Source organism: Nelumbo lutea, chromosome 2 (genome assembly GCF_056320005.1).
Source record: "Nelumbo lutea isolate HS-2025 chromosome 2, American lotus-T2T, whole genome shotgun sequence".
Taxonomy (NCBI): domain Eukaryota; kingdom Viridiplantae; phylum Streptophyta; class Magnoliopsida; order Proteales; family Nelumbonaceae; genus Nelumbo; species Nelumbo lutea.
In genome coordinates this window covers 71,306,300-71,331,914 of record NC_142685.1, presented here as the reverse complement: position 1 = coordinate 71,331,914, position 25,615 = coordinate 71,306,300, and the positions used below count along the sequence as shown (strand labels likewise).

At 38.9% G+C, this 25,615-nt stretch overlaps 1 protein-coding gene across 4 annotated transcripts in view; it reads left to right on the top strand.

Moving 5' to 3' along the window:
• LOC148871462 (PH, RCC1 and FYVE domains-containing protein 1-like) overlaps positions 1-25,615 on the top strand; it is an 80,191-nt gene that overhangs the window by 39,987 nt on the left and 14,589 nt on the right. For all 4 annotated transcript variants that reach the window (XM_088973736.1, XM_088973733.1, XM_088973735.1 and 1 more), the window contains one exon: positions 5,550-5,962. In XM_088973736.1, coding sequence (XP_088829862.1) covers positions 5,550-5,962 — 413 coding nt within the window. The remainder of the gene's footprint in view (positions 1-5,549; positions 5,963-25,615) is intronic.

Below are 25,615 nucleotides of genomic sequence, written 5' to 3'. Positions count from 1 at the left end.
TTGTTTATCGTTCCCCTTAAAACCTTTGGATGTACTTGCTTTGTTTAGATTCTTGGTTGTCATCATTCCAAATTTGATCCTAAGGCCTCAAAGTGTATCTTCCTTAGTTATGCACAAACTCAAAAGGGATATTGTTGCTACGAACCCACTTCTAGGAGGAGATTTATCTCTATAGATGTCACTTTCTTTGAGGATGTACCCTATTATCCAAGGGCTTCTCCTCAGGGGAACATAGTGAGGTTGGGATTAACTCATTAGAAGTTCCTTTACCTGTTCCATTAAGTGAAGAGGGATGTAATGGAGAAGGTTGTCAGAGGTGCAGGGATGTGAGAGTCTATCATAAACGGTGGAGGTAGGTTGATTTTGGTCATCAGTAGTCTAGGCCAACCGTAGTTCTTTCTACAAATCTAGATCCAGGTACCACAGTCCCTTTATCAGATATTACAGATGAGATACCTTCCACTATTGAGCCTTCACCTTTATTAGATGACCTTGACCTCCTTATTGCAGTCCATAGAGGCAAACGTCATTGCACCACATCCACAACTCACTACATTTCCCTATTCTTGTCTTATGATCATTTATCCCCCTCTTACAAGTCCTTTCTTGCGTCCATTTTTGACATTCCCATTCTCAGAACAGTGCAGGAAGCCTTGTCAGTTCCTGAGTGAAATGATGCAATAAAAGTAGAAATGGATGCTCTCATCAGAAATAATACCTGGGAGATAGTTGATCAGCCTAAAGGGAAGAAACCGGTTGGATGTAGATGGGTGTTCACTATGAAACATAATGTTGATGGTTTCATTGAAAGGTATAAGGCCCGATTAGTTGCAAAGGGATTTATTCAGACATATGGTATTGACTACTTAGAGACTTTTGCACTAGTAGAAAAGATGACCACTATCAAAGTCTTATTATTTCTTGTAGCCAGTTACTCTTGGCCTTTGTTTCAGATGGATGTTAAAAATGCCTTCCTCAACGGAGACTTGCAGGAAGAAGTTTACATGCAGTTGCCTCTTGGATTTTATGGTGTGCAGACAAGAAAGAAGGTTTTCCGGCTGAACAAAGCCTTATATGGACTAAAACAGTCCCCCAGAGCTTGGTTCAGTAGATTCAGACAAGCCCTTGAAAAGTTCGGATATGTGCAGGCCCAGTCAGACCACACCTTGTTTATTAAGAAAGTGGATTCTTCCTTAACCTTGCTTGCTGTATATGTGGATGATATTATAGTAACAAGGAGTGATAACAGTGAGATTGAGTTTCTTAAGAAACTCCTTCATCAAGAGTTTGAGGTGAAAGATCTGAGAGAGCTACGATACTTCTTGGGTATTGAGGTAGCTAGGTCCAAGCATGGGATTTTTGTTTCTTAAAGAAAGTATCTTCTTGACTTGTTGGAACAAACTGGAAAGTTGGGTGTTAAGCCTACTGACACACCTATTGAACAGAACCACAAGATCAGTGCAGAGGGTGGAGAGCCTCTTGAAGATAAAGCTATGTTCCATTGGTTAGCTATGTTCCATTGGTTAGTTGGAAAACTTCTCTTTGTCTCACGACCAAACATCAGTTATGCAGTCAGTGTTGTTAGTCAGTATATGCACTCTCCTAGAACTACTCACCTACTTGCAGTTGAGAGGATATTGGCATATTTGAAGAGGTGCCCAAACAGAGGCATTTTATTCAAGATTAATGATCACATGAAAAATATAAATTTACACAGATGCTGAATGGGCTGGGTATGTTGATGATAGAAGATCTACCTCTGGATATTGTGCTTTTGTAGGAGGTAATCTTGTCTCTTGGAGGAGTAAAAAACAAAATGTTGTTTCCTGTTCCAATGCTAAAGCTGAATATAGGTCCATGGAAAATGGTGTGGCTGAGATTCTATGGTTGAGATCACTATTTGAGAAGTTGGGTATTGCTTATAAGAAACCCTTGATGCTATACTGTGATAATCAGGCTGGCATTAATATAACCCATAATACGGTACAACACAATAGAACTAAGCATATTGAAGTGGACCAACATTTTACCAGAGAAAGGGTTACATCTCAAGAAGTATGTCTTCTATACATCACCTCCGACATGCAGCTTGCAGATCTTCTCACCAAGGTTGTTTCAAGGAAGAAGTTATAGGCAGGCCTATGCAAGTTGGGAATGACAAATATATTTTCCCAACTTGAGGGGGAGTATAGAGAACACTGATGTGGACCCCACTGGTGTGGTCCCCACTGTGTTTGTATGACAACAGCTATGATTAGTTTATTTCAGCTTTATCTTATCTTATCTTATTATTATCTTGCCATGTAAGCAATAAGGGTATTCAGCCCTTTTCAATCCTATTACAATTATGATACCATAAATATAAATTTAAGAGTGAGGTGGTTGTTTTAATACAACCACTCTCTCTTTTCTCATAAATCTCTCTATGAGTTCTCCTTTTCCTTCTCTCTTCTTCTTTTAGTTTTTATTTTATGTTCAAAACCTAAGACTAGTTGTAGTTTTGTATGACTACTGTGTCCAACTACAGTATCTTTTTGATGTTAGAACCATATTTGCAATATCAATGATATTTGGAAAATTTTCTTTGAAATTTCCCCATTTTTCTAGGGACAATATGAAATTATCCAGGAATATTTTTTCTCTAATATCTTCAATATATCATCAATATGTTGGTGATATTTTGGATCTTATTGATAGATTATACATTTAAAAGAAAAAGAAGGAACACAACTAATATTTTAGGGCACTGTTAGAGAGTTTCTAATATTTCATTAAGTAATCTTAGTTTTTTATAAATCTTTTCCTAAAAGAACAAGTGGGGATTTTGTGATTGAATGATTGGTATATTATTTTGATCTGTTTCCTTTACGAAGTCAATATAATCCAAAAGAGAAAGAAGAAACACTACTACAAAAGAGGATTCTCAATCTAATGAAAATGTATAGTGAAAAAAAGGCAAAAATCAAATTGAGAAGTAAATGGCATGTATAATAATGAATAAAGAGAACAAAGATAAATGGAATTCGGATTCAGTCCTCACAAAATCATTCTCACACTGTTCCCATAGCACCTTGCAGCTGTGCATTGGGAATATCTCCCTATGACTAAAAACATACAAGCATGGAGATCTTCCCAATGCATGGTTGCAAAAGGCTGTGAGGACGGTGTGAGGACAGTTTCGTGAAGACTGAATCCAAATTCAAATAGAAGACTAAAAGGGAGGCAGAGAAAAATATCTATTAAAGCCCCTTAATGTTTTCTATTTGGTTCATACGGTTGTTTGCTATGCTTTTTTAGCCTTAAATGTTGCAATTTTACTTCTTTGAATATTTCCTTTAAGGTTTATTAGTAAATTCCATGTTTTAGAAAATTTCCATGACTTTTATTTTCCAAATTTCTTATTGAGATTGGTGAGATATCCCCAAAATTCCCCATCTCTAGATGGTGAAATGTCCATCGATATTGAAATACGAACCATGGTTGGAACCCTATTCTCTTTGTTGTTTGCAGAGCTCCTCAATGTACACAGTTGGATGTATATATTAACAGTTTTATATTTATACAATACATGCACTACAATCTAATACTTTACCTTTTCAAAAAAAAGTGCATCACTTTGCAACTAGCCTAACTTTGTACCTATCAAGGCTACCATCTACCCTGTATTTAACTATAAAGGCCCATTCACAATCAACTGAGGTCTTTCTTTGTGGTAGGTTGACAATATCCAACGTTCCATTCTTTAAGAGAGCATCCATTTGACCTGCATTGCCTCCCTCCACTTAGTCTTTACCAAAGCTTCCACTACGTTTCTAGGAATAAAAGTAGAGGATTTTGAAAGGATTGATAGATAAGAGGTGAATGACTATGAGTAGGAGAGAGACAAATATATTGTGGGTAGTAGAAACTTGCTTACTCTTAAAAGAATATCAAGGTCATGGTCTAAATCAGGTAATATTGGACTTACCTCTTTAAAGCAGATTAGAAGTGGTTGAGGTGAGGGATCATTAATAACATGCTTTCTTCATCATTAATGTTTCCAAGAACTCAATTAAAACATGCATCTTCATTTTTCTTAACAGAAAACTTTTTCTTTTCATAAAAAAAACTGAGATCCCCTTCTTCTTCTTCTTCTTCTTCTTTTTCTTTTTCTTACACCTATTGTGTTCTGAACTGTCTCATGCCTCTGCCCTCTAGGTAGTGGAATGCCTTGCATTACGCCTCCCCATTTTAAAGCATTGCTTCCAACTTTCTTCATGTCCCTCGTTTCAATTCCATCAGATATGTCTGAGAATATTGAAAAAAAATCCAAACAAAAATCTTAGGAGAGGCTAGCAAGAAAAGGATAAAATACATTTGGTGGATTGGGTACAAGTGTGTAAACTTGAAGCAACTGGAGGTTTGGGTTAAAAACACAAGGGAGATGAGCACAACACTATTAGCGAGATGGTTCTGAGGATTCAGTTCTAGACCATACCAGCTTTGGAGGAAAATCATCACGGAGAATTTTGGTTCTAGAAACTTCAATTGGGACCTAGGTATCATCAAGGGCTCTTATGGTTGCTCAATTTGGAAGGGCATTGGAAGATACTACACCATTTTTATTCACGGAATACAGCTGAAGGTGGGATTTGGAGATAAGATAGAGTTTGTTTCGGGAGAGATGTAAGGTATGAAGATAGGGCCTTGATGGAGAGGCTCCCCTCCCTACTCATACTATGTGATAACAGGGATGCCAGGGTGGTGGATTCTTATAATGTGCTGAATGGGGGTGTGTATTGGTGCCCTACTTTTTGGATAAATTTGAATGACCAGGAAATATAGGAGCTAACCTCTCTCCTCAAAATCCTAAACAGTAATTGCCCAAAGCTGGACCAAGAAGATAAAAGGTGTTGGAGATGGGAAAAACCAAGAAGGTTGTCTGCTAAATCTTTTTACATTCAGCTAATAAATTCTCAGAGAACAAGTCCCTTCTAGGGCACCTTTTTTATTGTGGACTGCTCTGTCAGACAGATATCTCAGCAGAGACAATCTGGTCAAAAGAGGGATTCAAGTTCAAGCCAAGCACTGCATAATATGTGGGTTTGACAGGGAAACAGCATATCATTTGTTCTGCGTTATTCTTTTTATTTTAAATTATAATGGCTTTAGTAAGTTAGTCATATCAGAATAGTAAGCCAATAATCCAATCATCAAATCCTCCTTTACTCTTAAACCAAATTCCTTGAAATGAATACAGACCCTAAAATATTTTGAAAAAAAGATATTGAATTATATATATAGTCCAGATATAATTTACCTAGAGCACCTTGAATGTATGATGGTATAACTTGATACTGCTTTTATATCATTAATATTATCTTTTAGAAATACTATTCAGTACTTTATATTTATTTTACCTTTCTATTCATCTTCTTTGAAATGAGCCATTTGTTAAGAATGTATTGTACATGCAGGAAGTTCTACATGATATGTGTCTTCTTGTATATTCTTTTTTTTATGACATTCACTAATGCTAGTTATACCATTTTTTCTCTTCATTTTTTCAGCTGAAAGAAATGTCAGAGAAGTTACCTTCTGAGGTTTATGACAGTACAGACATCAAAGCTATGCATTCTCAGATAGAAGCTTTGCTGAAAACAGATGGAAGTCAGGCATCAGAAGCTTCCTCTTCCTCACCTACTGGCATTTTAGATTCTGAACAACAAAGTATGCTTGACAATACTCTCATGGTTGATGAATCCTCTGCTAGCATGCAAGACCAAAGGATGGATGGTACTGAAGGTGAGGATGGTAATAGACCATCTGTTTCTGATGTCAATGAGGCTGCTCCTCCGCAAAGTATGGAAAATGGCTCAAGACCATCAACATCAGAGGTGACTGAACAATTTGAACCTGGTGTGTATGTAACCCTTGTTCCACGTAAGAATGGGACCAGAGTCTTCAAACGAGTCAGATTCAGGTATTTATTTTCTAGCATGCCAAGAAATTTTCTTCTCCACCTTTCAATATTTATAGTTTCTATCTAACTACCAGTTGTTAAATTCATATTTCAAGACAGTGTTAATTATCTAGCTTATAGATAAAAGTAGAGTAGGATCTTCAAGGGGAGGTCCATCATCTTTAGAATACTTGGCATTGTGTTCTAAAGGTGTGTATCAACTTGTTTGCAATCAGTCCAATTTGCCAAATTGATAAGGTCTCTGGTGTATTTCTACTCTTTAGTATCTAACCATGAGGATATGAATGCATTGCCAGAGTCACTAGTGTGGATAAATAGGCAATAATCATGGCAGCTCCAGTAATTATTTTCTTGGCATGTTCATACCAAGGTCTCGGAGCTTGTTCCCATACAATTATTTCTTCAACTTATGAACAATAGACTTGTCACTGCAATACCTTACCTTGGAGGGGGTCTCATGTACAAAAGTCACCTTCAGATGTCCATGTAGGAAAGCATTCCTGTCATCCATCTGTGAGATAATCCAAGCCTGAACAGATGTAAGAGAAAGAAGAACCCAGAATGATGTCAATTTAGCGACTGGAGAAAAGGTTTCTTCACAATCCACGCCATACTCTAATTTTATCCCTGAGATGCCAAGTAGACTTTATATCAGTTTGTTAAACTATTGGACTTGATCTTCATAGAGAAACCCATTTACTACTAACAATAAGTACAGTAGAGGGGACCCATGCAGTGCATGGGACTTATCAAGGAAAAGTGAAACAATGGAAACTGGTAATTATATTAATAATTTTAATTAATATTTGGGTGATGACTTTCCACCCTTAATGTGTAATCTCCTTTTTTCCTTGACAAAATTTTTATTTACTTATCAAAAAATATTATATTAATAATTTTAGTAATTTCTTACAAAAAAATATTTAGTAATTTATCTTAATTATATTAATAATTTTTAAGAAAAATAATAAATTCTTGATAATTACTTAATAAATAATTTTTTTTCATATTATCCGTTAGTGTTCTATTTTATTTATTTTATTCTATTAATGATTAAATGTTATAATTAAATTAATCTATAGATTTAACTTTTTTCAATTAATCTATAGCTTGCTCAAGGTTTAAGACCAGGTTGGGCTTTGGTTGATCCTCAACCTGACCCAACCCCCTAAGTTGCACCCCTAAGAGCAATATGAAATTTGTAATTAGACTGAACCAAAACTAAGCACAATCCATGCATGCATTATTTTTGGATTTTTAACTATTTTTAAATAAAAATTATTAATATTGAATTCGAAGGAGCTATGGGGGATGAGCTACCCTCATTAAGAACCAAAAGTATAAAAGATCTCAGGCAAGATTTTGATACTGTATTGACAATTTTAGAGGTTGTGTAGCCCATCCCTGCCCACACCCTAAGCATAATAATATTTGTCTGGGCTTGGGATAGGGACAGGTTCACCTGTCCCATGGAGGGGTTGGATGTATGGCTGTATCTCTTTAGTCTCTTTCTCTGTGATCCTTAATGGGATTTCTTCGGATTTCTTTCATATATGTAGGGGGTTGAGACAAGGGGATCCCTTGTCCCCTCTGTTATTTGTTTTAGTGATGGAAGCCCTAAATCTGTTATTGAAGAGGGGTGTCCAGGAAGGATGGTTAGGGGATTTAGTGTAGGGACAAAGGGACCATGCATTTCACATCTGCAATTTGAAATTGGCACCCTCATATTTCTAGATTCAGTGGAGGATCAAGTTCTGAACCTAAGGGGAGTCTTAGCAAATTTTGAACTGCTAACAGGCTTGAAGGTGAACCTGGAGAAGAGTATTCTGATTGCAGTTGGAGAGATCAATCAAGAAGAGATGTCAATGTTTGTGGCAGTCTTAGATTGCAGAATAGTGGAGCTCCCTTTTTCTTACATAGGACTCCCAACTGGGGCTAAATTTGGCTCAGCAAGCACATGGAAACCTCTCATTGAGAGAGTGGAAATGAGGTTGGAAAACTGGAAGGCAAGATATCTCTCTTTGGGGGGGCAGAATCACCCTCATAAGAAGTGTGATTCAAAGTCTACCTACTTATTACCTCTCACTATTGAAAATATCAACTTTTGTAGCTGATAAGATGGAAAAAAAAAAATCATAGGGACTTTCTATGGGAAGGGGCAAAGGGTCCAAGGAAGTTTCATCTAGTAAGGTAAGGTGGGAGAAAATTTGTAGGACGAAAGCTTTATGGAGGTTTGGGCTAGAAAAGGAAAGGGATTCATTATGGAGAAGAGTGGTGGTAGGGAAGTATGGTGTGGTGAGATTTGGGTGGGAACCAAGGGAGATATCCAATGGGGTGGGTGTATGGAAAGGTATAATGAGTTTTGACCAGGATTTTAGAGGCCTGGTTAGTTTTAATGTAGGAGCTGGACCTAGAGTGAGGTTTTGGGAGGATGATTGGATTGGGGTTGGGAAATTGTGTAATTTGTGCCCAAGATTGTACAGGCTGACTGATCATTAGGTCTCTGTGGCCCAATGTTATGAAGTTAGTGGTGAGAAGGTGGTTTGGGTTCCGAAGTTAGAAGACCTTTGCGTGACCAAGAGTTGGAGGAATGCGTTAATTTGCTAGACAGATTGGAGCAAACCAGAATCTCTACAACTAGTGAAGATGGTCAGTGGTGGAAGGAGTGCGGTAATGGAAAATTTGCAGTGGAATCATTTTACATGGACCTCATCAAGGACAGTGTAGTTAATGATCAAATGAGTGGAATATGGGGAAACCCAGTTCCCCCAAGAATTGAAGCTTTTGCCTGGTTGACTACAATGGATAGTGTCCTCACAATAGATCATCTAAAAAGTAGGGGGTTTTTCTTGGCTAGTTACTGTACATGTGCAAGTCAGATGAGGAAACTGTACTCCACATGTTTTTCTCCTGTCACTTACATGTTTTCTACTTAATTATTATTTAATTTTTATTATTATTACTTTAATATTGTATTAATATTTTATTTATACATGTGCCTTTGTTTGTTATTATTAATTTATTAATATTTTATTATAATGCTATTATTTTATTACTATTTTACTAGCATTTTGTTAATACTTTATTAATATTTTAGTATTTTATTAAGGTGTTATTTGGGAAGTCCTTTTAGATAGATCTTTTAGCAACCCAGATGGCCAAAAGACATACTGAGCTTTTGGGGTCTTGTCTTTAAAGACAAAGACTGTTTGGTAAGTGGCTTGGTCTTCCAGGCTTTTAAAAATGCGTTTAGAGGCTATGTATCATGCAGAAAGACCCAAAAGCTTCATTTGAAGCTTCTTGAAATTCAGCGTTCTCAGCCTTTTGGGGTCTTTCTGTGCACGCCTTCTCATCCTTCTGGCTTTTGGTTACCAAATGGAAAAAGACCAATTTTAGGTCTTTCAAGCTTGTCGAAGCCCAAAAGACCACGTGGAAAGACTTGCCAAATGCCACCTACCTAATATTAGGGTTTGGGGGATATTTTGTCATGAGTTCCTCCTTAACATATTCTAGGATGGGAATCCCATTACGCCAAAAATGGGAATCGGAACCCCATTCATGTGAAACAAACAGTTGGCCATTCTAATTCAAATTCTAGGCATCTATATACTAGGGAACCAAACAGACCCTTACTGTATTATGTTATATTACTATTCCCTCTCCCCCACTCCCTCTCTCCCTTAAATATCTTTATTAATATAATAGTTCTCTCATTAGCACATTATAACATGCATTATTATGAGAGGCTTTGAAAAACTCTGACGTCCCTCTCTCTTTCTTTATTAATATAATAGTTCTCTCTCATTAATGCCCTCTCTTTCTCTAATAATATAATATTTTGAAAATAGTGTACAGCTTTATTTTTTAAATCAAAAGAAATTTAAAAATGCAAGAAAAAAAGGAAAAATTTAGATAAATACCTTTGCTGAAAGGAGAGGTCTGCAGACATATATATATATATATATATATATATATATATATATATATATATATATAAATACTTGAATTTCAGCATCCATATCCTCTCTTCGACGTGATGTACTATGAGCTTTCTGGCAAGTAGTAGGAATGTCAACTGCATCAAGAGAAGAGAAAAGCGAGCTAGAGGTTGACAACAAACCATATCTATTTGGGGAATCTAGAAACACGCTGAAAATGATGAGGTGTAGAAGTTTAACTAGAAGGAACAGAAGAAAAGGAAGGATCAAGATTGGATACCTGAGGTGTAGATTCAAGATTAGGACTATCCACTGCTAGTGTTAGAGGAGAGGGTTCAAATTGATCCGACTTTTTCCTTCTTTGAAAAACAATCAATGGTGGCACTGACCAAGCCATAGAAGAGTCTAACACATCAAAGTTACATATAATAGAAGTAAGACTCTTAAAGGATTTAGACGCAGAATGATGATAGGATAAGTTTTCTAAGAAAACAACACGGGTGGAGACATAATTCCTTTGTTTGTTTGGGTCATAGAATAAGAACCCATTATGCTCAGAACTGTATCCATTGAAAATGTAAAGGGCAGCCTAAGGTGACAACTTGTTTCCTTCATGTGAAGCTAAGTGGACAGAAATTGGACTGAATACTGATGACCTGAATTGACTAATGAACTTTGACCCCTTCATTATTCTTTCTCCTTCACCCACTCTTGCAAACAACTCATCCTTGAGCTTTCTAATTCATATCCCCCATTATAATATGATAAATGTTTAACATTAAAAGTATCACTAATTTTAATTTCTGAAGGTAATTAAACTCTACATGAATTTGCTCCCATTTTCTTTACAATCATGCAAGTTTCTTGGGCTTTAATTTGTTATAATCACCAGATTGATACCTTTCTTTAGAATGACATGCCTATACTTCATCTCCCACGTCAAAATTTAATTTTGTCTGATGCCTATCTACTTGCGCCTTGTATCTAGATTCTAGCATAGCTTTCTCAATATTGTCCTTTTCATGCTCATGAATTGCCTTCAGTTTTACAATGACATCTTCAGCTTTTTTGTTGTGGTGCTTGAAACCAGGAAGAGGAATATGGTTTAGTGGTTTCTAAGGATTCCTCCCAAAGACTACTTCAAAAGGGGAAGATTAGTGATCCTATTTTTTAAGCAATTGAACTCGAATTCTAGATTTGGCAGGGATAAATCCTACATTTTCCAAATCTTCACATGGGCTTTGAGCATGTTCCCCAAAGTTCCGTTGACAAATTTAGCTTGTTCATTAGTTTGGCGGTGATATGGAATATTAAATTGAAGCTTAGTGATGCAGCAAAATGTAAAAAACAGTAGAAAACAGCAACTAGAATTGTTGAAAATCTTGAGGTGAACAGTATAGTTGAAGCTTGAACAAGGAACACCGAACACCCCACTTTTAGGGCTGAAATCTCCAATTCAGTGGATAGTACAAGTCTTTAGGGTTTCAAAGCAGCAAAAAGATCCTTTTACAAACATGATATGAGCCTTCTATAATTGCCTCCAAGCAAAGTGACGCCCTAACACAGTTTGACAGAAATACCCCCACTTAAGTGATTCACATGACAATCACATGACTCAACTTAAAGATAAAAGATTAGGACACTAACAAGCAACTATAAAGTCCATACAAGTTACATAACTCAAGAAAATAAGAAGCAATGCTGAATAGCTAACTTGGCCTCCCTAGGGATCCACTGCTAGCAGGGTTACATGTGGGCCTCACATGCTCTTGCATCACTTAGTACTAAGTTTCTGCCAAAGGAGCTTCCAAAAGGTGCGCTTAAATTTAGAATCTTTGTTAAAAGTAATAGTAGTGGGTACTCCATGATATCAAACTTCCTTGAAGAAAGAAATCAGCAAACTTAGTTGCATCATGTGTTCTATTACATGGAACAAAGTGAGCTTGTAAAGCATGGACAAACAAAAATGCCATAGTCTCGAATTAGTGGACATGCAAAACAGGTTGTTTGACCTAAGCAGGCATGTTTGAGAGATGGTGTGGGGCTGAAAACAACACTCGTTCAGTAGCACGATCCCCATGTGAGTCAATTAGTAACAGGCCACAGTGACATGGCTACATGTTTTAAAGAATCTTTCAGTTGAGGCACACGAGCTGATTGTTCTAGAAGTCAGGGAGTGGAATTTTTTAGAAGAAGCCTCCATAACTGCCTATAAATACATAGTTTCACAGCAGAATCAAACATTAGAAAAAAGAGATATTTGACTCTGAGATCACTTGCCTTCTAGTGTCACCATATTTACTCCTTTCCTTTGGACCTTCCAAGATCCATGGCCACTACCTCATCTAGGTCCATTTGCTTAGCCATCTTCAAAAATCTGTCCATAACCACAAAAATACTATCTGATATTCTAGAAAAAGATAGAAAACTATTTTTGAAAAGTTACTAAATGAACATGCAGATGAAGCTGATGGAGAAGAGGCTAGTAATGCATTACAGTTTTTTTTTTTTTTTTTGAAAATGCTGTACTTTTTTCAGATTTAGTGCCACAAGGGAACTATTGAAATTTCTCTCTTTTATTTCGGGTCATCCTTGTATATAATCTAGTGCTGGCGCTGCCAGTACAACTTTTGGCCTCTTATTCTTCCTCTCTTCTTTTCTTCTCTCTTCTCTTCTCCTCTCTTCTCTTCTCCTCTTTCTACTATAATAGCTTTAGTGATTCTTTCCTTTTTTGCTGCTTTCTCTCAAAGAAACTTGAGAATACTAATCGGACAGGTTTGAGAGTCTTTTTCAACCTTCTTTCCTTTTGTTCTTGGTTGTGTACCAAGAACAACCTGTAACAGGCTCGTGTGATTAAATGTGAAGGGTTTAGAACCTATTTTTTCAGTTTTTTGTGGATTGTGTGATCCTTTGTTGTGTATTCGTAGGTCAGGAGATGACTTGTGCTTGCTGTAGGGCCAGTTTTTTTTCCCAGGTGGTGATTTTGGTGATTGTTCTACTATTATCTGATGCTGTATATGTTTTCCAGAAATCATACTGTGTGTGGACTGAGAACAAAATATAAAATAGTAATAATAATATTTTTTTCCTTTCTGGTTTTGAACTACAGTGCTTTTCTGTCCTCTTGTGATGAGTGTAGAAAAGAAAAAACAATTTTCTGATTTGAGAACAATGAGAAAAAAGAGAGAAAGAGATAGATCTTATGAGAGGAGAAGAAGAGATGGGGAGAAGCCAATAATGATCTGGACACCCCACTCGTATCTTATATACTCATAAAAAAGATTAATTACAAAAACTAAAATTCTCTTAATGGGGCAGCTACTGTTTCATAACATAGAAACAGCTCCAAAGAAACATAAACTAATGAGCATTGGGCCCAATAACACTAACTAATGATTATCCATAAGAAAATGCTGAATTTCAACACTCCCCCTCGAGTTGGGAGTGGATGTCACACATTCCCAACTTGTGTAGATCATGCTCAAGTCTATTTCTTGCAACTCCTTTTGTGAGAGCATTGGCTAGTTGTAAATCAGATGCAACATATGATAGGCATGCTTCTCTAAATGTCACTCTTCTCTTATAAAATGTCCGTCCACCTCTATTTTCTATGGTCTATCATTGCAACTCCTTTTGTAAGAACATCAGATAGTTGTAAATCAGATGCAACATATGGTAGGCACGCTTCTCTAAATGTCACTCTTCTCTTATGAAATATCTATCCACCTCTATTTTATATGTTCTATCATGCTGAACTGGGTTATGAGCCATGTTAATTGTTGCTTGATTATAGTTGAGCAAGAGCAAGAGAAGAGAGGAGAGGAGAAGAGAGAAGAGAGGAAAGTCAAGTGGACTGAAAAACCCTTCAGAATACAGGGGGCGAGTGTAAGAGTTATTATTTATACTGGCCCAGTCATACAATATAAACAAGAGAGAAATTACAACAGTACCCTTGTGGTACTAAACCTGAGTACACAAAACAACTGTCAACACTCCCCCTCAAGTTGGAGCATAGATATCAATCATGCCCAACTTGTCACAAAGATCATGATGTCTGGAAAGGTTTAAACCCTTTGTAAAGATGACTGCAAGATGGTTTTCAAAAGTGACATAGGGAGTACACACTTCACCTGTGATAACTTTCTCTCTGATAAAATGTTTGTCAACTTCGATGTGTTTTGTTCTATCATGTAGCACCGGATTGGCAGCAATGTTTATAGCCGCCTAGTTATCACAAAATAGAGTTATAGGTTTGGTCACTGGGAAACCCAACTCACCCAACAAATTCTTTATCCACATGCCTTCAGCAACCCTGAAGATGATCAAGACTGCTATCAGTCTTGGAATTTCAGGTTCGAACAGAAGAGAAAGTGAAGAAGAAAGGGGAGAAAGATTAGTGAGAGAGCAGTAGAACACAGGTTTGAAAGGAAGGACAGATTCTAAATTAAATCTGCCACCGCCACCTCAACTTAATATTTATATGTTATGCTAGTTACAGGAAAGGACACATTTGCCCTTGGTGTTTACATCATAACACTTGATAATATAAAACTGAAAAGTAAATAACAACTAGAATAATAGAAAAACATAACAAATAGGCTAGGTACATTCTACCCTACGGACAGAGTGGCCCCACAGCACACCAGTTTCTCTACACTCCCCCTCAAGTTGGGAGTAAATGTTTATCATTCCCAACTTGGATAGATCCGCTTCTAGCTTCTTTCTTGATACGGCTTTAGTGAGGATATCTGCTAGTTGCATACTGGAAGTGATGTAAGGGAGGCATACTTCTTGAGATGAGACCCTCTCTCGTACAAAATGCCGGTCAACTTCAATGTGTTTGGTTCTGTCATGCTGCACTGGATTATGTGCTATATTAATGGCTGCTTGATTATCACAATACAACATAAGAGGCTTCTCATACTCAATACCCAACTCCTCAAGTAGAGATCTTAGCCATAGGATTTTAGCCACTCCGTTGGTCATGGACTTGTATTCTGCTTCAGCACTAGACCGGGAGACAACACTTTGTTTCTTACTTCTCCAGGAGACAAGGTTTCCTCCCACAAGGGCACAATATCCTGAGGTAGATCGTCTGTCATCAACACTCCCAGCCCAATCAGCATCCGTATAGACCTTCACCTTCATGTGGTTATTGTTCTTGAACAGTATACCTCTACTCGGGCATCTCTTCAAGTATGCTAGTATTCTTTCTGCTACTAGAAGGTGTGTGGTTCTAGGAGAATGCATGTACTGACTGACAACACTAACTGCATAACTGGTATCTGGCCGAGTGAGGCACAGATATAGGAGCTTTCCCACTAACCGCTAGAACATAACTTTGTCTTCAAGCAGCTCTCCACTCTCTGCACTAATCCTGTGGTTCTGTTCAATGGGTGTATCTGCAGGTTTGACACCCAGCTTTCCAGTTTCAGCCAACAGATCTAAAACATATTTCCTCTATGAGACAAAGATCCTCTATTTAGATCTAGCAACCTCAATACCCAAAAAATATCATAGTGGACCCAGATCTTTCACCTCAAACTCTTGATGAAGGAGCTGTTTGAGGGACTCAATCTCATGGTTGTCATTTCCTGTCACCACAATATCATCAACATATACTGTAAGTAGTGTTAGTGAAGACTCCACCCTCTTGATGAACAGTGTATGATCTGACTGGGCCTGTACATAACCGAACTTCCCAAGAGCTAGTCTGAATCTGTCGAACCAAGCTCTAGGTGACTGCTTCAAATCATACAATGCCTTATTGAGCCGGCAAACCTTCTTACCTGTCTCTATATCATAGTATCCAGGAGGCAACTGCATGTAAACCTCTTCCTACAAGTCCCTATTCAGGAAGGCATTTTTAACATCTATTTGGTACAAAAGCCAAGTGTGGCTTGCTGCAAGAGATAATAGAACCCAAATGGTGGTCATCTTGGCTATTGGGGCAAACGTCTCCAAGTAATCTATGCCATAAGTCTGAGTGAACCCTTTTGCAACTAGCCGAGCTTTGTACCTCTCAATGGAACCATCCGCATTGTGCTTTACAGTAAATACCCATCTGCATCCAACTGGTTTCTTTCCTTTAGGCAAGTCAACTAGCTCCCAGGTATTATTTTTCAACAGGGCATCCATTTCAACTTGCATTGCACCTCTCCACTCCGGGACTGATAGGGCCTCTTGCACTATTCTTGGAATAGGGACATTGGAAATGAAACTAAGGTAGGACCTATAGGTAGGAGATAGGCGATCATAGGATAAAAAATGGGAAATACAGTGGGCTGTAGATGTGGTACAATGTCGTTTCCCTTTATGAACTGCAATCGGAAGATCAAGGTCATCTGTAGGAGGTGAAATGGCAACTAGAAGAAGTCTCTGTGGGTCCTGGGACTATAATGCCTGGACCTGGAGCCGCAGATGAGATTGGAGCTGGCCTGGACTGCTGATGATCGGGATCAACCTACCTGCATCGCCTGTGATAGACTCTCAACTCCTGATCCCTCTAGCCACTCTCACCATTGCAGCTCCCCCTCAACTCCTGATCCCTCTGGCCACCCTCACCATTGCAGCTCTCATCACCCAATGGAATAGGTAAAGGAACTATCCCACTCTCACTGCTCTCCCCCTGAAGACATGGACCTAAACCCCTACTCTCACTGCTCTCCCCCTGCTCTCCCCCTGAGGAGAAACCCGAGGATAATAGGGTGTCTCCTCAAAGAAAGTGACATCCATGGAGACGAACTTCCTCCCTGAGACAGGATCATAGTAGCAATACCCCTTTTGAGTTCGTGCATAACCAAGGAAAATGCATTTGGAGGCCTTGGGTTCAAACTTGGAGTGATGGGGTCCGAGAAGCTGAACAAAGCAGGTACAACCGAATGTCTTAAGGGGAATAGAAAACAACTCCTCATGTGGGTATAGAAGGGAAAAAGGAGATCGCAAATCAAGAACCCGGGAAGGAATCTGATTAATAAGATAGACCGTCGTGAGGATAGCATCACCCCAGAAGTGAATAGGGACATTGGAGGTAAACATAAGACTTCTATCCACCTCCAAGATGTGCCTATTCTTCCTTTCTGCAACCCCATTCTGCTGAGGTGTATGAGGGCAAGAGCTCTGATGGATAACCCCATGAGTAAGAAGGTAAGATGCCAATGACTTAGCAAAGTACTCCTTTGCATTATCAGATCTAAGAACTTTAATCTTGGCATCAAACAGGGTTAGGATCATTTGGTGAAAGTTTTGGGTCAGGGCGGGAACCTCATCTCGTGAACGCATAAGATAAACCCAAGAAAACCTGGTATGGTCATCAACAAATAACAAAAAATATCTGTACCCACCCATAGAAGGAATGTGATATGGCCCCCAAACATCCGTATGCACAAGATCAAAAGGACGATTACTCCTTTTATTACTCTATGAATAAGAGTTTCTACAATGTTTAGCAAACTCACAACTTTCACATTGCAACTGGGACAACTCAACAAACTCAAACAAAGTAGGAAACAAACTCTTTAAGGATTGAAAAAACAAATAACCCAATCGGTTATGCCAAAGCATAACTGAACTCGCACTCTGGGAAACAAGTGACCTCTTACCCACTGACTCTTCCCGACGAGAACTCTCCCCGAGCAGATAGATCCCATTCGTCTCACAGCCAGTCCCAATCACCTTTTTCGTCTCCAGGTCCTAAAAAACACACCGGTCAGGGAAGAAAGTTATTGAGCAGTTCATGTGTTTGGTAATACTACTGATTGAAAGGAGGTTAGTATCAAGCTTAGGAACATGTAAGACAGAAGACAAGGAGATCGTATCTGATAACTTAATGTCCCCCTTCCCAGAAATAGGAACCAGGGAGCCATCAGCAATAGATACTCTATCCCTACCAGATGACAAATGGTAAGAGGTAAATAGTGAAGGCAAGCTAGTCATGTGGTCGGATGCACCTGAATCTATTACCCAACAAGGTTTAGTTGTACCTGGAGCTAAGGCATGGTAGGCTGAAGCTAGAGTACCTGAATTTACGGTTGTAATCTGACCACCCATCTCAGAGACACTACCATAACTGATGCTCCCAAAGTTGCCTTCTGCCTGATTTTTAAACTCCATCTCGGTCAAGTCTTAAAACCGCACTTGGACTACCAATCACAACCAAAAACAGTATAGGCCTGATTTGTATTCACAGTGTATGTGCACAACTGGGATAACTTTGATATGAAACCAACTAACAAACACAACAGTAGCTGTCCGTAGAGCTCTAACCCCTTTATGAGAGTTCGAAAACCCCAAAATACTCTGAAAAACAGCTTAGAAGGAGGTCTGATTTGCCTTTGCAGAATTAGGGTTTTAATCAGTCCTTAAAGTGATCAATTCAGTTGCACAATCTAATCAGTATTGTATAGATAGACTTGTAGTAGGGTTAATATGAAACCCTAGAATCTGATCAATGCCAACAATAAACTTGATAGTTCTAGGTAGATCGCAAGGTTCAGTCCAGCACTAGGGCTTGCCGCAATATCACTTTCAAACTCTAGTGCAGAAAGAAACAAGGCTGAGATAGTTCGGTGTAAACCAGTAGGGTTTTAATCACAACAAAACAGTAGGGTTTGTTGTAAAACCCTAGTGAATCAAAGAGATGAAAACCTAGAATGGTTCAGCCTTCCTCTCCAGATAGGTCCATCCTATCTTTTCTTAGAAAAGTAAATGACTTACAAGAAAAGAATTGTTCACTGCCTTCTAGGGTTACCCGAACCCTAGTCTTCTCTTATCCTTCCTGACCACCAATACTCTGCAACCATAACAAAACTTCCAACAGCTGCTAGCACTTCTGGCGATCTCCAAGAATCAGTCTGCGAACTCCACCTTTTCAGCTTCTAGTCCTAGGAGATTCTCATGTGGTCGGCTGGTATTAGACTCACATAAGAAACCCTAACTTGGCTCTGATACCATGAAGATGATCAAGACTGCTATAAGTCTTGGAATTTCAAGTTCGAATAGAAGAGAAAGTGAAGAAGAAAGAGGAGAAAGATTAGTGAGAGAGCAGTAGAACACAGGTTTGAAAGGAAGGACAGATTCTAAATTAAATTTGCCGCCGCCACTTCAACTTAATATTTATATGTTATGCTAGTTGTAGGAAAGGACACATCTGCCCTTGGTGTTTACATCATAACAATTAACAATATAAAAATGAAAAGTAAATAACAACTAGAATAACAGAACTAGAATAACAGAAAGACATAACAAATAGACTAGGTACATTCTACCCTACAGACAGAGTGGCCCCACAACTGTGGAGCCCACATAAGTTTCTCTACAAACCCCATGGGCCATAGCACGATATTCAGCTTCAACACTGGATCTAGCCACCACATTTTGCTTTTTACTCCTCCATGTAACAAGGTTCCCTCCTATAAAGGTGCAATAGCCACTAGTAGATTTTCTGTCACTGATCCAACCCAATCTGCATCTGTATAAACTTCAACTTTCAAATGTCCGTGCTTTTGAAATAACAAGTTAGTACCTGGATACTTCTTTAGATATTAGAGGATTCTCTCTGTTGCTTCAAGATGAGAGGACCTAGGAGCATGCATGAATTGACTGAGGACACCAACAGCATATGCAATGTTTGGGTGAGTCATAGAAAGGTATAACAATCTCTCTACAAGCCTCTGAAACTGTTTCACATCCTTGAGAGGTTCACTACGGCTGTCACCTAATTTATGGTTGGGGTCAATGGGAGAGTCAACTGGCTTCACCCCTATCTTCCCAGTGTCTTGAAGTAAATCTAGGACATATTTCCTTTGAGAAATGAAGATACCCTTCTTTGATCGAGCGACTTCAATTCCAAAGAAGTACCTGGCAGGTCCTAGATCCTTCACTTCAAACTGAGTGGCAAGAAAAAACATCAACCTTTGAATTTCATCCTCCTAGTCACCAGTAACAATTATGTCATCCACATGTACAATTAGAGCAGCAATTTTACCTTCTCCTCTTTTCACAAACAATGTGTGATCTGATTGACATTGCCTGTATCCTTTCTGCTGAACTACCACATGGAATCTGCTGAACCAAGCTCTTGGTGATTGTTTCATCCCATATAAGGACTTCTTCAACTTGCACACTTTCTGTTCATTGCCTTGAGCCAGAAAACCAAGAGGTTGAATCATGTAAACTTCCTCTTCAAGGTCACCATTCAAGAATGCATTCTTGATGTCAAGCTGGTGTAAATCCCAATCCAGATTAGTCGCAAGAGAGAAAAGGACAATCATGGAGTTCATCTTGGCAACAGGGGCAAAAGTTAGGTAACCCTGCCACTGCTTTCCATGTTGCTTCTCACACCCCTGACTCTCCATGGATCATTGATTCTGGAGCGTCAAAACACATGACTGGTACGTCCTCTTAATTTCAAACCTATCACCCTCTTTCTAGAAGAGACAAGGTGAGACTAGCCGATGGATCATACACTTCCATAGTTGGTCAAGGAAATCTCTCTCTTCCTCTTGGTCTTACCCTTTCTGATGTCCTTCATGTTCCAAAATTTCCCATTAATTTGTTCTCTATTAGTAGTGTTACTAATTCCTTGAATTGCTCAGTGACTTTTTTCCCTTCTCATTATGTGATTTAGGATCTGGCCTCGGGGAGGACGATTGGTAGGGGACGTATGGCTGATGGACTTTACATGTTGGAGAATAAGGCCGGCCTTCATGTTACAGAGTCTATGAGTCAGTCCTGTAAGAAAAAAGTCTATTTATGGCATTGTCGTCTTGGTCATTTGTCATTTGAGTCTTTGAAAGTTGTATTCTCAGAACTGAGTCAATGTCTGTTTCTGATTTTTTTTGTCAAACGTGTCAATTAAGTAAATATTGTAGAACTCATTTTCTTCAAAGAAATAGTAAATCTGAATCTCCTTTTCACATTGTTCATTCTGATGTATGGAGCCCTGTTACTTTATCATCTGAGAATGGCTACAAGTATTTCATTACCCTCATTGATGATTATTCTAGATATACTTGGGTATACCCGATGCGAACCAGGGAAGAAGTACGAAAAATCATTCAAGATTTTCAGTGAATGGTCTTCACTCAATTTCAAACGGAAATTCAAAATTTTCAATCAGACAATGCAAAAGAATTTTTTCATAGTGACCTCATGGAGTTTTTTGCTTCGCGTGGTTCCCTTCACCGTAGCTCTTGTGCCTGCACGCTACAACAAAATAATATGGCCGAACAGAAGAATCGACATCTCCTTGAAGTGGCTCAGGGTTTACTACTTCATATGAATGTTCCCAAACGTTTTTGGCTTGAAACTGTTCTTTGTTCCACTTACCTTATAAACCGTATGCCCTATCGCCGGTTAGAGTACAAAGCCCCACATCAACTTCTCTTTCCTAAGGCTCCTCTTCTTTCTATTCCTCCTCGTGTCTTTGGTTGCCGGTGTTTTGTCCAAAATCTATCTCCCACTCATGGGAAATTGGATTCTCGTGCTATCTCTTGCATATTTCTTGGTTACTTCACTCAAAAGGGATACCGTTGTTTTGATCCTGTTTCTTGAAAATTCTATGTCTCCATGGATATTTCTTTCTTTGAAGATGAGCCTTTCTTTCCTGTTTCTCCTCAGGGAGAGTGTAGGCATGAGGAGAAACTGGTTCAGCTTACCTCTCTCCCTGACCCTCCGCCTTTTCGTGTTATTTCTTGTCGTTGCAAAGGCCAACCAAATTCAAGAGCTGTAGAGAATCCGAAAGTTGTACCTCCAGTGCCACCAGACTCCTCGGGGGAGGATCATACTCACTCAGGTATTTTGGCTCCCAATGATGTCCTTGAATCTATTGAAAATGATTCCTCTACTGCTAATGATCTTGACCGTCCTATTGCTCACAGGAAGGGTGTTAGATTGTGCACCACTAAACATCCCATTTCCAACTTTGTCTCCTATGAGAACATTTCACCCTCATTCTGTGCTTTCCTTACCTCTATTCACAGTGTCCCTATCCCTAAGAATGTGGCAGAAGCTCTTTCAGTTCTTGAATGGACAAATGCCATGAAGGAAAGAAATTAATGCCCTTCACAAAAATGGCACATGGGAACTTGTTGATCTTCCTATGGAAAAGGTTCCAGTTGGATGTAAATGGGTGTTCACAATCAAGCATAAGGCCGATGGAACAGTGGAAAGGTATAAAGCTCGCTTAGTGGCAAAGGGATTTACTCAAGTGTATGGAGTTCTAGTGAGATGTGTCTGCGTCACAGTAGAAATGGGGGGTTGATTCTCCCGGGTAGCCATGTTGGCCATGTGATGTTTCTTTGTACCTTGCTGTCTGGACCTCTTATTCACCTCTGAACCTTGCTTCTTAGTCAGATCTTAAGCCCATTTTGGTTTCCCATGAAGATCCCAATAGGTATCTTTGGTGTGTCGGGGTTTCTGGCAATGAGTGCACCACAATTTTTCCTTATCTTCTATTTTTTTCTGGAGATCTCCTTTCTTGGAGGAAGATCCCACACCAGTAGAGACACCCCCTTTTGCCACCAACACAACAGCATCCCCACCAGGGTTGTTCATCAAATTTCTTCTACTTTCTTCAGACTGTACAAGAGCAAAGACTTCCTGAACAGATGGGAGATCCTTAGAGCTGAGAATCTGAACCTTGATAGATTCATACATAGGATTCAAAACATGTAAGAATGCAAGCACCCTTTGCTGGGAGACAAGTTGCTTGTACTTTTTGGCATCCTCATCACACTTCCAATCCACACTCTGATAGTGATCCAACTCCTTCCAGACAGAGGTCAAGTCAGAGTAATAAATTGATAAACACCTCTCCCCCTGTCTACAAGTAGATGCTGCTGCCTGCAGTTGATAAATTTTGGCATAGTGTCACAATTCTGAATATGTAGACTTTGCTTGTTCCCATATTTCATTTGCAGTTTCAGCCCACATGAAATTCTTCCTTATTTGAGGTTGCATCGAAACCAAGAGCCAAGACATAACAATATTGTTCTCCTGATTCCATCTATCATATTCAGCACTCCTAGAGGATGGTTCTTTTACCCTCCCATTAATATAGCATATCTTCCCCCTTGTAGTGATGTATAATTTGATCCCTCTTGACCACTCTAGGTAATTTAAACCATCAAGAGGTACAACAGCCATAAGAAAGGATAGGTCACCCCCACCCATTCTATTGCAGAAACAGGTCCTTCTAACCTCCGGTTTCACTGGGAGCAAAATCAGAACACTGTTGTTGCAGTACTGGAACATGTCCTTCTGACCTACGGTTTCATTGAGAACAAAAAAATCAGAACACTGCTGTTCCAGTACTGAAACAGGTCCTTCTAACCTACGGTTTCACTGAGAACAAAGTCTGAACACTACTGTTGCAATACAAGAACAGGTCTGCATGACCTACGATTTTGTAGGAATCAAAAAAGAAACACTGCAGTTGCAGTACATTACTAGGTCTGAATGACCTAATCAGTAGACCTGATAGCCAACCAGCCAATGAGATCAATAGGGTGGCCAAACAGTCAATCAATAAGATTAATACAATATCAGCCTCGGGGGATCAATAGTCCATAATACCAAAAAGAAAACAGTTGAATACAATAACTTTGTTAAGGAATACAGTCAATCAACAGTCCATCAATCGACTGAACGGACAATTAGTAGGGCAGCCGAATAGAAGATGACAAGTACCTCTTTTTGTTTCAGATGATAGTCTCTCTGTAAACCAGAACTCCCTCTACGATAGTCTCTTTGTAAACCCAGAAGTCTCTCTGTAAACCAGACTTCTAGGTCGAACTGAATATTAGGAGTTCGATGGAGACAGCTCTGGGAGATGAAAGGTCACTATAACTTCTAGGTTGAACTGGATGCAACAGCTCAGCATTTCGAGGGATGCAGCTCTGGGAGATGGAGAGACCATCTGCATGACATTGAACAACAGGTTTGCTTGACACCACCCTTCAGGCTTGGACAACTTGCTCTGATATCATGTTGAGCAAGAGCAAGAGAAGAGAGAAGAGAGTAGAGTCGAGTGGACTGAAAAACCCTCCAGAATACAGGGGCGAGTGTAAGAGTTATTATTTATACTGGCCCAGTCGTACAATATAAACAAGAGAGAAATTACAACAGTACCCTTGTGGTACTAAACCTGAGTACACAAAACAATTGTAAACAATTATCATAGTACAATTCTTCTACATCAACTTCAGTCTCTCGTAATACGGACCGAACCTAGAGAAGCTCTAAAACACCATGTGACATAACTCCATGTTCAGCTTCAACACTTGACCTGGCCACAACTAATTGCTTCTTACTCTTGCATGAAATTAGATTACCTCCAACAAGGGTGCATACTCAATGTAGATCTCCTATCATCTAGGCACCCTACCCACATCTATGTAAGCTTCCGGTTTCAAATGTCCATGGTCAACAAACAATATCCCTCTACCTGGATGTCCTTTCAGATATGTAAGAATCCTATCAATGGCTTCTTGGCGTTGAACTCATGGGGCATGCATGTATTGACTCACCACATTAACTATCAATCCTTGATACCTCACAACATCCTTTACTAACTCACAATCAAAAGCATTAGTTTTGTGATTCTGGTCAATGGGTGTATCAAGTTATCAATTGGTTTAACCCTAAGTTTTCTTGTCTTTTGTAGTAGGTCCAACATATACTTGGAAATGAAGATCCTTATGTTTGAACCTTTCCACATTAATGCCCAGAAAATACTTTAGATTCCTAAGATCCTTAATCTCAAACTCACATGTAAGTCTTTCTTGAATGCATCAATCTCACTCAGGTCATTTCCCATGACTACAATATCATCCACGTACACTATCAACACTGATACCAATGATCCCTTCTCTTCACAAATAAAGTATAATCATACTGAGTTTGAGTACAAATAAACACAATCAATGCACTCCTAAACCTATCAAACCAAGCTCTGGATGATTGTTTCAAACCATATAAAGGACTTTTTCAATCTACATACCTTTCCTTTAGTCACACCACTATAAAAACTAGCTGAAAGGTCCATGTACACCTCCTTCTACAAATATCCATTAAGAAAAACATTCTTCACATCATGTTGGAAGAGGGGCCAAGAGTAAGTAGCTTCTAGAGATAAAAGGATCCAAACTAAACTCATCTTGCCTTGTAGTGTAAAATTCTCCAAGTACTCTACCCCATAAGTTTGAATGTACCCTTTTGCTACCAGCCTTGCCTTATACTATTTTATGCTTCCATTAGTCTTGCATTTCATAGTATAAATCCATCTACAACCAATTGTCTCCTCATCAGGTAGATCCAAGATTTTTCATGTTTGATTTTTAATCAAGGTTTCCAATTCCTCCTACATAGTTGTTTTGTACTCAGGTTTGGTATAGACACAGAGATAAGAGAAGAAAGGAAGGCTTAGTAGGAAGGAGATGACCCACTACAAGAAATATGGCGTAAGATACAATGAGTTGTGCATTTTTCTCTTTCACTTTTGGAGTACAATAGGAAGGTCTAGGTCACCTACAATGGTGTTAGGAAGAGGGGTGGTAGTATGATGTAGTTCAAGTTCATGCCCTGGGAAGCACCATATCATTTTAAAGGAAAGGCAAGTGGACCTACCTTTGAACTCACTAATGGGCTTTCAACAACTATTTTGGTTAGTGGATTTCCAACATCATAGGTTCATGATGAAGAATCTATCACTTAT